Here is an 11,894-nt window from a genome sequence, read left to right as displayed (position 1 = left end):
GCCATCAGCAAGGCGGTCCAAAGTGCTTGGGAGCAGCATCGTGTTCCTGCCGCAATTTCTCGCTAGCCTCAGGCCTCGTTAGATGCAGCGTGTAAAGTTTCAGCATATACAAATACAGTATTCCCATACTAATAAAAAAATAAATTACAGAATCTATTAGTAAGTTTATTAAATATAATTAATTCGTTATTAGCATATGTGTTACCATAGTATTTTATTATTAAATTATAAACTAATTAAGCTTAAAAGATTTGCTTCACACGTTAGTCGTAAACTGTACGATTAGTAATTTTTTAGTTTATATTTAATACTCTACGTAGTGACGGGGTGTAAAGTTTTGATGCGGGACTAAAGGGCTCAGTTCGCTGATCAGATGCGGTGTGCGGGGCCTTGCTCAGAGGCGGGGCTGGGAGATCCGAGCGGAGTAGACGTCGATGGCATGGCGGTTCCTCCGCACAATCCGTTTCCGACATCTGAGGTAAACGAGCGAGGGCTTTCATCTCACCACCTGTACTGATGTTTCTTTCGGTCTAATTGATTGATTCAATCAATTCCAGCCCGGGTGTCAGGCGAGATTCGAAGATTGGAGGCCGAGGGTTCACCAATAATGCCCCGGAGCTGAGTACCAACAAAGGGAGTTTGTTGAGGGATGGAAGCAGCCGCGTCGTGGAGAAGCGGAATTCAATATTTGCTTGCGCTCCAGAGGATGCTGGCTTCAATTTGGAGCAGAAAACTGAACACACGTTTGAAGACGGTGCCCATTCTTCACTAAAATCGTGCTCTGGTATTGGGAGTCTAGTAATAGCCAAGTGCTCTCATATATTTGAGAGAAATGGGGACACCTTTGATGGGAAGTGCAGCTTGCTAGATGCTCTTCAGCCTGGTTTATGGCTCTCACCGGAGACCCTCCGCCGATTTTGGCGTGTATCTGAGCTGAAGCCTAAGGATTTTCTTGACATTTTGATTGGTTTTGGAACCAGTGCCGCAGAAGTGAGAAATGCAAGATTTCTATGGAATTTGTACAGGTGGGCATCGCAGCAGAGCAAGGAGTTCCAACATCTGCCAAGGTCAAATGAGACGATGGTATCCATACTTGCAGATGCTCATATGCTCAGTCAAGCTGAATCGCTACTGCTCTCATTGGTTGATCATATGGCTCTAGCTGTTTCAAGTGAACTATTCAGTCAGATTATCAAGGCGTATTCAGAGGCACGCAATCTTGAGAAATCAGTTGCACTTTATGATTATGCAAGGAACAAGCATTTGATTCCTTCAGCTTCATGCTATCAAGTACTTCTTCATTTTCTAACCAGAAACAGAAAGGATGAATTGATTTTAAGAGTATATTTGGACATGCTTGAAGTTGGATTCGGTTCATGCACCAAAGGAGATATTCTTGATTCTGTTGTCATGGCTTTAATCAAGAAAGGTAAACTTTTGCAAGCTCTTGGTATTCTTCGGCAATTAAAGAGTTTGGGTCTTAAATTAAGCAAGGGGGCCTTGTCAAATATAGTTGAAGAATTTAACAAGAAAAAGGATATTGGGGATATGATGAATTTCTTGGAAGAGTGGAAGTGTTTACCGGAGTTGCGTCTTTGCAACAGAATCCTTGCGTCTTCGTGCACAAATCTTGGTACTGATCAGGCATGGTTGGTCTTCCAAAGATTGGAGGCCTTAGGGTTTGCTCCAGATGTTACGACTTTTGGAATCTTCATTTTTCATAGTTGTAGAGAAATGAAACTGAAATCTGCACTTGTATATTTATCAGAGTGCTTTGCTAGGCATGTTCAACCTGGAGTGCGTGCTTATAATGCTATTTTAGGTGGTGTTTTCAGGGAGGGACTATATAGACATGCAAAGTATGTCTTCGAAGACATGGTTGAAAGAGAAGTAACACCCAATCTTTCATCATATAAGATAATTCTTGCAGGATATTGCAGGTATAGGCAGTTTGATGATATTGAACAAGTCTTGAGGGATATGAAAACCAATGGTGTAAATGGTCTTCCCTCTGGAAACTGTGTGCTCTCTAAGGCCTTATCATTCTTGGATCTAGATCACCTAGGGGTGAAAATCAAGAGAGATAATTCCACTGGTTTCCCAAAAGCTGAGTTTTTTGATTCAGTTGGCAATGGACTGTATTTGGACACTGATTCCAAAATGTTTGAGATTTCATTGACACAGATTTTGGATAGTGCACTTCACCCAGATATTAACTCAGAGCTAGTCAGGGCATCTCAGCAAGGCGACGTTGCAAGTGGTCTTCTTTTGAAAGATGAAGCTTTTCAATGGGGATATGACATTTCATCAGCTAGCTGCTCTGAGCTATTCAAGGCCTTATGTGTGAGCCCTGCTTATGTAATAGATGCCATTGACCTTATGGAGGAGATGCCAGATATATTTTACAAACTTGATGCTCAAACTTTAGATTTGGTTGCCCAAACATTGAGTAGGAATGGGATGTCTGCTCATGCAAAACTGGTTTTAGAAAATTTTTTGAGAGAAGACTTGTCACTCAGTCACAATACATATACTTATTTAATGATAGGCTTATGCGAAGAAAGGAACATAGCAGGGTTTTGGGAATGTTGGAATCTTGCAACAAAGTACCGATGGTCACCTGATAGCAAGGATATGATGGACCTCATCAGTTACTTGTGCAAATGGGGAGTGATTGAGGAAGCACTGAAACTTATGAACCCTTTATTTGACTGCTATCATGATCTGTTTTTCAGTGCATATTGTGCACTTCTCAAAGAGTTGTGCAGGACAGGTCATACCAGCATTGGATGTGCAATGTTGGAGGCTCTCAAAGAAAAGGGTGTGGCTGTGGATCAATCATTATTCTTTTATGTGATGGAGGGCTTCCTAAAGGAGCAGAAGACTGCTGAATCAATTGGAATGTATGACATGTGGCTTAGCAAAAACAAAGAACTAGATGCATTTGCTTACCGATCTGTGTTGCCTTCATTACCATGGCTGGATGCAGATCGAGCCAAGAACTTGGTAGAATCTATGCTAACCGTGAAACTTACTGAATTCTCATATTGCGGTTGCATCGTGAAGGAATTAGTGCAAACAAGGAATATAAAGTGGGTTGTGCCAGTCTTGCAAGAATCAACTCCTGGGAAGCTCAGTGCCACTTTGTTAAATTCTTTACTTCAAGTCTATAGTTGGCTAAAAAATTGGCGAAAGTTAGATGCAGTTCTTTGCAAGATGCTAAAGATGCATGGCACCCTTTCTATATCTAGCTACCGCTTTGTTGTGTGCAGAATGTGTGAGCAGAGTCGTTTTTCTAGTGCTTCAAGCCTTAGAGCACTGTTCCAACATGCTGACAAGTCAAGAGAACTAATTGCATGCAACATTCTAATATTTTATCTTTTTCAAAGAAGAAACAGCTCACAGGTTCATGATTTATTGAAGGACATGGAAAGTAATGGTATTTCTCTCGACAAAACCACCTATGACTTCCTTGTCTATGGATTTCACAAATCCGGGGGTACCAATGATTCAGTTAATGCACTTGATGCCTGTATTGCTCAGGGACTAAAACCAAGCAACCGCAGTCTCAGAATAGTGTTAAGTCATTACTGCAAGCTAGGAAACCTTGAGAAAGCACTAGCATTATTTCACTTGATTGAGTGCAATGGATGGAAGCATGGTTTAATCATTAAGACCACCCTCACTTCATGTCTCCTTTCATTAGGGAGACAATTGGAAGCAAAATCATGTCTGAACAACCTGAGCAAAAGTGAGTTTATCGGATGTTCAAGCAATTTTGATGATCTAATCAAGGAATTCTGCATACTAGGAGATTTGAAAATGTCTCTTTATCTGCTAAATACAATGTTAAAGAAAGGAAGACTTCCTAATGAAGCCAGTTACAGTTCTGTTATATATAAACTTTGTATATTGAAAGAGTTTGATCAGGCACTTGATTTTCATGCTGAAATGCAGTTTGCAAGTCTAAAACCAAGTGAGATCTCCTGTGATGCACTTGTACGTGGCCTTTGTGCCATGGGAAGAACTTCTGATGCTAGGAAGGTTTTGGAAATGCTAACCACCTTGGGATCTGCACCATCCTATGGCATGTATAAAGTTGTTTTTGATAACTATTGCAGAAGTAGCAATCTACAGAAAGCTGCGGTACTTCTGCATGACATGCAACAAGCAGGACAAGTGCCCAACTTTGAGATGCATTGGTCTATTATAAGCAATTTCAGCAGTACCAATGAGAAAACTGAAGGACATGGAGAGCCCATTTTGAAAAACCTTTTTCTTTCTGCAAATCCCCCATAAAGGTCATAAGGCGATATATGGTTTCCAGAAAATGGTGAACTGATGATTGTTGTCAAGTTGAACCCTAGTGGAACTGATAAAACTCAGTGAAACCAAGGTTATGCAACACTGGGACTAGAACTTTCTATTCTAGGATCGATGGTTCACTGAAATGTGGGAATACATAGGAAAAACTATGCATCTTTGATTTAAGTAGCAAAAGAGGGAGCTTGAACTCATTACCTGAGCCATCACAACTTTGTTCCTGCAACTTGGCTACAGGTTGTGCCCCTGCTAAAGGGATCATGCAAAGGTAATAGCATCATCTCTCTTAAGAACAAAAACAGTAATATTGAAAAGTTGGCTTTTCATTACTGGCATTGTGGACTACCGTTTTTGTGTTAAGAGACAACACTGATATTGTCACCCCAGCAATGGTTTTTGCTCCTGCTTTTTGTTCTTCAATATACGTATGCATAGTCAGTTGCAGCTGAGGTTTCTTTCCCTGTGGTGTTGTGGGCAGCAGGTTAGCAGCTGTGAGTGAGAGATAACCATACCACCTCTTCATCACAATTGTGATTTGTGAGGTACTACTTCTCCTTTATAGAAAACTATTGGTGGTATCAAATGCAAGGATGAAATTTTGTTTAACAATTCTGCTAGTGTTAGTACCAGTGCAACTTTTCTGCATTAACATCACCATTACAAGATTATGATCTGTCTATCTGAATCCTGCATTGTATATAGTATATGGTGTGCTTATTTTTTGGGGGTTTATTATGTCGTCTGATGTTGCATTTTTTTTTTGCTCTAATGTCATGTAAGGCCTTTCTATTTCCTTTTTAGAATTTTTTTTCTCCACTAAGTTACAAAATTAGACATGTAACATATAGGGATGTAATGCCTGTTCTGGTCTGTTTGCCGCAATAGGTGAGATTGCCTTGCTGGGTAATCAGGACTCAAAACTTGGGAGTTAGTTTGTGGTGTGGTTACTTCAGACATATGGTGTGCTTGGATGAGGCGGATTGCTTTGAAATAGGCTCTAGTTAAAATTTGAACTGAATCATAAGAATTTGAATCCTAGACCCTCCCTGACTCCCTGTTCTAAGTGGATGTTACAGTAGTAATTGGCATGCTAAACTTTTTATGGTACATACACCGTTGGAGACACAGCCTGTCCAGCGAATACTCAGTGAGCTCGGCACACCAGACCTTCTTCCATGGCTAGTCATCTTGAACCATTGCTGGACTGCTGACAGGCTGGCCAAGTGCAGCATGGATGCTGTAACTGGCAAGTTGCCAACTCTGCAACCAGGCTGAGGAATATACATAAAGCATCTGCTGACCACCTATGTGTTTGCGTAAGAGGTCTAGCAACGCATCGCCTCTTCATCCGGTATGGCCTCCCAGCCCGAGCCTTACATCGGGCAGAAAGAGAGTTCGCAGAATGGTATTACAAGGCTGAACTTATCCTTAGCAAGGAAAAGTGCAAGAGGTTCAATTTGCTTGTTATGAACCTTAGTTCATATCAGGGATAGAGAGGATAACCATTGCCGAGAGGAAGGCCGGGCAAAGTCGGCGTGGAGGGAGACTAGAATATTTGGGGGTGACTGGATTGTTTGTTGTTCATTGCTTGATTCAATCTCAACTGGTTACAGGGTATAAATAGAGGAGCTCAGCCCCTAGGCGCCCAGCCTTTGGCTCCTTGTTTCTCTCCCAACATTAACTCTAATCTCTTCCCCAGAATTCTAATTGCCATTGATTACAGCCGCATGCTCCTCTACTGCCGTGCTCCTGGCAGCTGCATGCGCCTCTACTGCTGCAGCCATAACTACTAATCCCCAACCATCTATTAATTGCTATTGATCACAGCTGCACGCACATGACATCGCTGGTCATTTTGGCTGCCTGGAACATTGAGAAGCACCAGAACGACTGTGTTCAACAACGTCTGGCCATCAGTTCAGCGCCTCTTGCAGGAGGTGATTCGGTGAATGACAGAGTATAGCAGTGCTGCCTTGCAAGCTGTTCTGGTAGGAAGTAGTGGGTAGTTCTAATGCTAAAGGTAGTTCATGATTTTTACAGGCACGAATGTAACTTATCAAAACTTAAAGTCAGCTTCAACAAACTCTATTTCCTAATCCTTTGACATGCAATTCTTTGTGTTCGAGAAAAAAACTGCATATGGTAACTGACAGCGTCATTTAAAATTCTTTGATATTTAGAAATTCATACCCATTTTATGCTTATTGGCCCTCAAATTTTTAAACATAGGGCCATTATAAGCACAATATGGGCCATAATCTTTTGAATACTCAGCTTCCATGCACATACATCAAAACTAGAACTGGGCAATCTGCAGCATACTGATTTAGTCATTGCTGGGTTCGCTGGGGCCATCATCTCTGTCCATTTTCGGTGAAGCATCACTTGCATTTGAGATATCAGTACGTGGGTCAAAGCTCTTAAGTTCATATTCTTCCAACCCCTTTTCTGCTGCTTGACTCTCAGTCTGAACCCCATGCCTTTTCAGAGCATCTTTGAACTTATGAATCTGAAACAGTATGAACTTCTTAGTTTAAAAATAGTTTAACAGTATGTATACAGATTTGACCATCCAATCTTACAGTTGAAATTGTGCAGCTGAAGCTACAAATACGACCTTTGGTGCCTCTGTAAAAGCGGAACAATGGCAAGACACAGACATGGAGCCTCTTACAGATATCTGTTTGTTCATTATAGTTGACCATAAGAAATTGCAGTCCTGGATGCATCTCGGCAAACTGATGTACCTTTTTGGAAATTTGACAAAAAAGGTATTATATATTATTTTATGGCAAGACATGTAATTGTTTTTCCTTTTGATAATTGTAAAATTGTTGAATCTACATGCTTGTCTTCTTTTACCTTAGAGTGTAGGGCCTTGCAAGCTCCACAGCTAGGTGAAAAGAAGTGCACCACTGTGAATTTATCTCTGGCCATCAGAAGCTGTTCATCAAAATCGTCCTGTGATTTGATATTTATCATGTTGTCCTTCATGTCTATCTCCCACCACTTTGTTGTCATACGGAGGTGAATGCCCTAATACCATGAGTAAATATCACTGCCATCTTTGTCATGCTTCAGAATGTGTTGTAATGAATGTCTGAGTTCTATCATTTTTTAACGTAACTATTAGATTTCTTTGTTTCAATACAAATTTTACAGTAAGCTTAGATAGTGAAGGCATTTTAAACCAACAATTTTGTAGAATTTACTTCTCATTTTGATTTACAATTTTCTCTCTCCCTGAATGGACAAATGATTATTTTTGTGGATGCTGTGTTAAGGAGCAAAGAACCGTGTTGTTGTAATGGTACCCGGCCAATGAGACCGTTTGCTGTGTGAACTGGCCAACAACACATACATTTGATGCCCCATAGCAAAATATGACAAAATAAAGAGACAACATGATTTTCTCAAATTTTAGATCATTTATCCTCTACACGGAAATGCATTACTTGATACATTGATTTGGAATGCATAATCTATATTTCCATTATTCTAGCAGGATAGCATTTATTGGCACTTTTCTGTTTTTGTGATTCAATTATCTCCAAGCATTAAAGTCAACATTTTTTTTCTAATTTTTAAAGGTAATATAAGGGCATAGGATCATATATTACAATTAGTTCCTTAGCTATAAGGAAATTACCTTCTTGGGATCTTTTGGTACAGCTCGGGCGACAGTCAAAGCAGCCTTTTCTCTGGGCAAGAACTGCTTCCCCTTGATCACATTGTGATTCCAAGTCAATACCTTGAAGCAATCATCAGATCTGTTGCTCGTGTATTCATGACAGGATGAACCGCCAACAACCCAATGGTTTGTCAAAGATGAAGCCATCGACATCATTGAACTAAAACAGAAAGGAACATTTAACAAGTCAGCATCTTCGTGAAAAATACTACAGAAAAGTGCGCATTTAAAAAGCACAACATGCCTCAAACTAACTGGACAGGCTCTACAAGATCTGGAATTGTTTGTGATGGTGAAATGGGGATGGCCCATGCTGAGGTATTTATAGCTGAAGAAATTTTTCTTTCAGAAGGAAAGTATGCCTCATCATCCTTTCGTTTTAATGTTTATCATTCTAAAGAGTGGTTCTGTTGCTTGTCGAAATGCACATAGGTACAGTCAGAAGAAGTGTTGTTTCTGTGTGGTCATCTTTGGCTTTGTTAGGGGCTTTGTTTCTTCTGTTACATATCTCCAAGCTTTAGCTTTGGTGCTTCTTACACCCTCTGCCAACTTTTATCTGAGGCGGCACGGCAATGCTCCATAATGGAGGAAGCTGATGTGTATTTGGATAAAAGATGACTTTTTTATGAACAATACTAATCTCTTTGGTGTCAATCTTCATGCATTGTGGATATATGACTGGTAGTCATATCTATATCTAAATGTACTCTACTGGAATGTTGGATTTCTTGCTTAAGTATAAATAACTAATTAAGGAGTGTATTGTGGGAGACATAGATTTTTTTTTCGAAACCAAATGTTAGAGGTGCCACTAGTCATAACCCTAGACTATGAACCTTTTTGCAAAGTTTCGCTATCTGATAGTGGCAATTATTTGAATCCCTTGAAATGATGCTTTGCAAGTTAAGTGGTATACTCAGCTATTTAGTAATAATAACCTTAACGAGCAAATAGCTATTGCATAAAGCAAATTTAATTCCTTTTCTTGCTCGAGATAATCATTTATGCAGTTGTATCGCCTGATTTTTGTCACTCCCTTAAGACGACGCAGAACTCCAAAATCCAAATGCATAGATCCTGTGCAAACTTTTCTAATGCTTTGCTGCTACATCAGAAGGCCTATGATCATGCCACATTAGCCATCTCATAGTTCTGTGGTTGAATTCATGCAGGATTGCAGCCACCCAGACCACCTAGAAAACAGTACAGGTTTGCAAATATCACCATCACATTTGAGCTAGTTTAACTGGTTTTCTTGGTAGGGTGTACAATATTCCATAGATCATTGATTTCACTTCATGGCTGCATAGGTTAAAGTGTGTTTTCCTTGCATGATTATTGTGGCTACATAGATCATGGATTTAATATTGAAAAACAAGGATAGCTGAATGCACATGTATTGATCAGACCTACATGCCCTTTTAGCTGGATATATCTGAAAAAATTCAGCGATGTCTCAAAAACGATTGGAGCCAATGATAGCACAACCAGTGATACTGCCATTTTTCTCTTCATTGACAGAAAAACAGGACGAGGTGTTCAATTTCTTGCCCTGTAGCTGGAAGCTTGATAGACAGATGAAAAAACTTTTAAATACAGAATGCAGTTAGAACAGTCTAGAAGATTGTATTAGATCCTTCGAACTGCCATCTACAACTGCACGGCCTGCCTCCTTGTTGACACCACTGTCGTCCATCAACTTTCTCATATTCTCTGACCCCAGCCATTCTCCAGCTGATGCATAAATGTTCGACAGAAGCACAAAATCCCCACTTGCATCACTCCTTGCCTTTAGAAGTTCCCGATTCGCATGCTCAGCCACTTCGATCTCACCATGGACCCTACAAGCCCCAAGTAGGGTCCTCCATATGACAGGATTAGGCTCGATCTTCATTGTGCCGATGAATTCAAACGCTTCTTTGAGCAGCCCTGCACGACTCAGCATGTCAACCATGCAACCGTAGTGTTTGACATTGGGCTCAATCCTGTATCGTTGTTGCATCAAGTTGAAGTACTCGTGCCCCTTGTCAACCATTCCGCCATGGCTGCATGCAACAAGGACAGCAACAAAGGTAATCTCGTCTGGCTTGACATCCCCCTGCAGCATCTTCTGGAACACATCTATGGACTCTGTGACATGGCCATGCAATGCTAATCCTCCTATGATCGAGTTCCAAGTCGAGACATTCTTATCTTGCATCAACCAGAACACCTCTAGTGCACTCGTCATACTCCCACACTTTGCATACATGTCGATCAGCGCATTTCCAAGAACAGCGGCAGGCCCAATTCTAGAAAACCTCCCTGACAGAAACCTGTGCAGTCTGCGGCCAGCATCCAGGTCACCAGAATCGGCACAGGCTGACAATAAGCTGAGCATCGTGACAGTATCTGGCTTTTCTCCCATGGCCTGCATCTGCTCAAAGAGCTCCATTGCTTGCTTGTGCGAGCCGCACCTCACGTACCCAGAGATCATGGCGTTCCACGACACAACATCACGATCAGGAGCCCCGTCGAAGAGCTCCCTCGCCGGGGCCATGTCACCCAGCTTCGCATATGCCGTGATCATCACATTCCAAGACACGAGGTCCTTCACAGGACTCTCGTCGAACAGCTCCCGGGCGGCACCAATGTCCCCTCTCCTTGCGAAGCCAGAGATCATCGCCGACCACGCCACGGCGTCTGCGCGCGCTTCGCCGTCGAACAGCGCAGCCGCGGCACCTAGGTCCCCGCAGGTAGCGTGCATGCCGATGAGCGCGTTCCTGACGAAAGCGTCCGACTCGCACCCGGCCTTGACCACGTGCGCGTGGACCTGCGCCCCAGTTTCGCCCGCGCCCATGGCGGCGCAGGCGCGGAGCACGAACGGGAAGGTGCGCTTGTCCGGCCTCACCATCACGCCGCCGCTGCCGGCGCTGTGCCGGGCCATGCGCGCGTAGATGGAGACGGCGTCCCGGGGCGCATCGCTGTGCGCGGCGCCGCGGATGAGGGTGTTGTACATGAACCGGTCGGGGTGCGGGATTCGGTCGAACACGAGGCGGGCGTGCGCGGTGCCGCCCCTGACGCCGACAGAGGAGGCGAAGATGAGCTCGCGGAGCGCCGAGGGGTCCGAGAGGAAGCCCCGGAGAACCATGAGCGCATGGACCTGCTTGATCTGCCGGAGGCTGCGGCATCGCCGCCATAACGCCGGCTGCCGGCGCTGGGTGCCCGACTTGCGCAGCATCGCTGTCGCAAGCGCGGCGCAAATGGTTTCAGTGTCTCCAAAGATCGCTCCGCTCTCACTGCTTGTGGGCTTGTCCTCATCCCGAATGACGGCCCCGCCCTGATGAGTTGCTCCTCCACTCTCTCATTGTCACGCGGCTGCGGCCGCTCGCCTAGTGTTCGACAAAACGCTGCAAGATGATGCAGTCTTCTACGCCGTGTGTTTAGTCCATACCTAAAGGACTGTGATTTCAGACAGCCATAAGGAAGTCTCAGCGTGGTTTTATGTCCCTGTTTTCAAGATTGTCACGGGTTGAAAACAGTGTATACAAGTTTCATCCCTATAAAACATATTTTATCCCATTAAACTTTTATCACCTCTTTCTTCATTAGTACTATGACATGTCAGTTTATTTCTATAAATCTCTATTGAGATTGACCTAGAAAGAATCGTTGATACTTGGTGGAAATGGTTTATTGCATATTTGCTCACTACCATCATTTTCTATAGAGAATGAAATGATGGTAGTGTACGAGCTACAAAGAAGCTTAAAATGCTCTAGTGTTACATATACCTATTTAGTGTTTATTAGCCTAATTTTTTAATACAAAGGGCCGTTATAAGAGTATATGAGTCCAACATTTTAAATTACCTATCTCGTAATATCACATCATAGAATCA

The 11,894-nt window shown here is 42.6% G+C and overlaps 3 protein-coding genes across 12 annotated transcripts; 1 reads left to right on the top strand and 2 right to left on the bottom strand.

The window, feature by feature from the left end:
- The first annotated feature begins 350 nt into the window (after positions 1-350).
- Positions 351-8,668, top strand: LOC136535655 (pentatricopeptide repeat-containing protein At5g15280, mitochondrial-like). 6 transcript variants are annotated; one of them, XM_066527998.1, is made up of 7 exons: positions 351-478; positions 558-4,591; positions 4,805-4,865; positions 6,922-7,094; positions 7,191-7,350; positions 7,996-8,332; positions 8,447-8,668. In XM_066527998.1, the coding sequence occupies exons 1-2, from the start codon at positions 435-437 to the stop codon at positions 4,297-4,299; spliced, it is 3,786 nt and encodes a 1,261-aa protein (XP_066384095.1). In that variant the 5' UTR covers positions 351-434; the 3' UTR covers positions 4,300-4,591; positions 4,805-4,865; positions 6,922-7,094; positions 7,191-7,350; positions 7,996-8,332; positions 8,447-8,668. The 6 variants fall into 6 exon arrangements, with proteins under 6 accessions (XP_066384095.1, XP_066384096.1, XP_066384092.1 ...); XM_066527999.1 differs by having other exon boundaries at positions 8,118-8,668; XM_066527995.1 differs by having other exon boundaries at positions 7,996-8,668.
- Positions 5,204-9,563, bottom strand: LOC136535657 (thioredoxin-like 1-1, chloroplastic). 5 transcript variants are annotated; one of them, XM_066528005.1, is made up of 5 exons: positions 9,424-9,563; positions 7,973-8,174; positions 7,186-7,359; positions 6,906-7,070; positions 5,204-6,832 (listed from the first exon to the last, which is right to left on the bottom strand). In XM_066528005.1, exons 2-5 carry the CDS (start codon positions 8,168-8,170, stop codon positions 6,650-6,652), a joined length of 720 nt encoding a protein of 239 aa, XP_066384102.1. In that variant the 5' UTR covers positions 8,171-8,174; positions 9,424-9,563; the 3' UTR covers positions 5,204-6,649. The 5 variants fall into 5 exon arrangements, with proteins under 5 accessions (XP_066384102.1, XP_066384103.1, XP_066384104.1 ...); XM_066528006.1 differs by having other exon boundaries at positions 9,428-9,521; XM_066528007.1 differs by lacking the exon at positions 9,424-9,563 and adding an exon at positions 8,953-9,060.
- A 57-nt stretch (positions 9,564-9,620) lies between these two features.
- Positions 9,621-11,433, bottom strand: LOC136535656 (pentatricopeptide repeat-containing protein At5g15300-like). The gene has a single exon (XM_066528001.1). The coding sequence runs from the start codon at positions 11,232-11,234 to the stop codon at positions 9,621-9,623; it is 1,614 nt and encodes a 537-aa protein (XP_066384098.1). The 5' UTR covers positions 11,235-11,433.
- Positions 11,434-11,894: the final 461 nt, after the last annotated feature.

Source organism: Miscanthus floridulus, chromosome 2, assembly GCF_019320115.1.
Source record: "Miscanthus floridulus cultivar M001 chromosome 2, ASM1932011v1, whole genome shotgun sequence".
Lineage (NCBI taxonomy): Eukaryota > Viridiplantae > Streptophyta > Magnoliopsida > Poales > Poaceae > Miscanthus > Miscanthus floridulus.
The sequence above is the reverse complement of the archived record's forward strand: the minus strand, read 5'-3'. Positions and strand labels throughout refer to the sequence as shown.

Coding starts and splice junctions, on each gene's coding strand:
- LOC136535655 (XM_066528000.1), top strand. CDS start 435: ATGGCATGGCGGTTCCTCCGCACAATCCGTTTCCGACATCTGAG. Junction 479..557: donor ATCCGTTTCCGACATCTGAG/GTAAACGAGCGA, acceptor AATCAATTCCAG/CCCGGGTGTCAGGCGAGATT.
- LOC136535657 (XM_066528002.1), bottom strand. CDS start 8,326: ATGGGCCATCCCCATTTCACCATCACAAACAATTCCAGATCTTGTAGA. Junction 7,360..7,972: donor TACCAAAAGATCCCAAGAAG/GTAATTTCCTTA, acceptor TCATGGTATTAG/GGCATTCACCTCCGTATGAC. Junction 7,071..7,185: donor GCAAGGCCCTACACTCTAAG/GTAAAAGAAGAC, acceptor ATTTCCAAAAAG/GTACATCAGTTTGCCGAGAT.
- LOC136535656 (XM_066528001.1), bottom strand. CDS start 11,234: ATGCTGCGCAAGTCGGGCACCCAGCGCCGGCAGCCGGCGTTATGGCGG.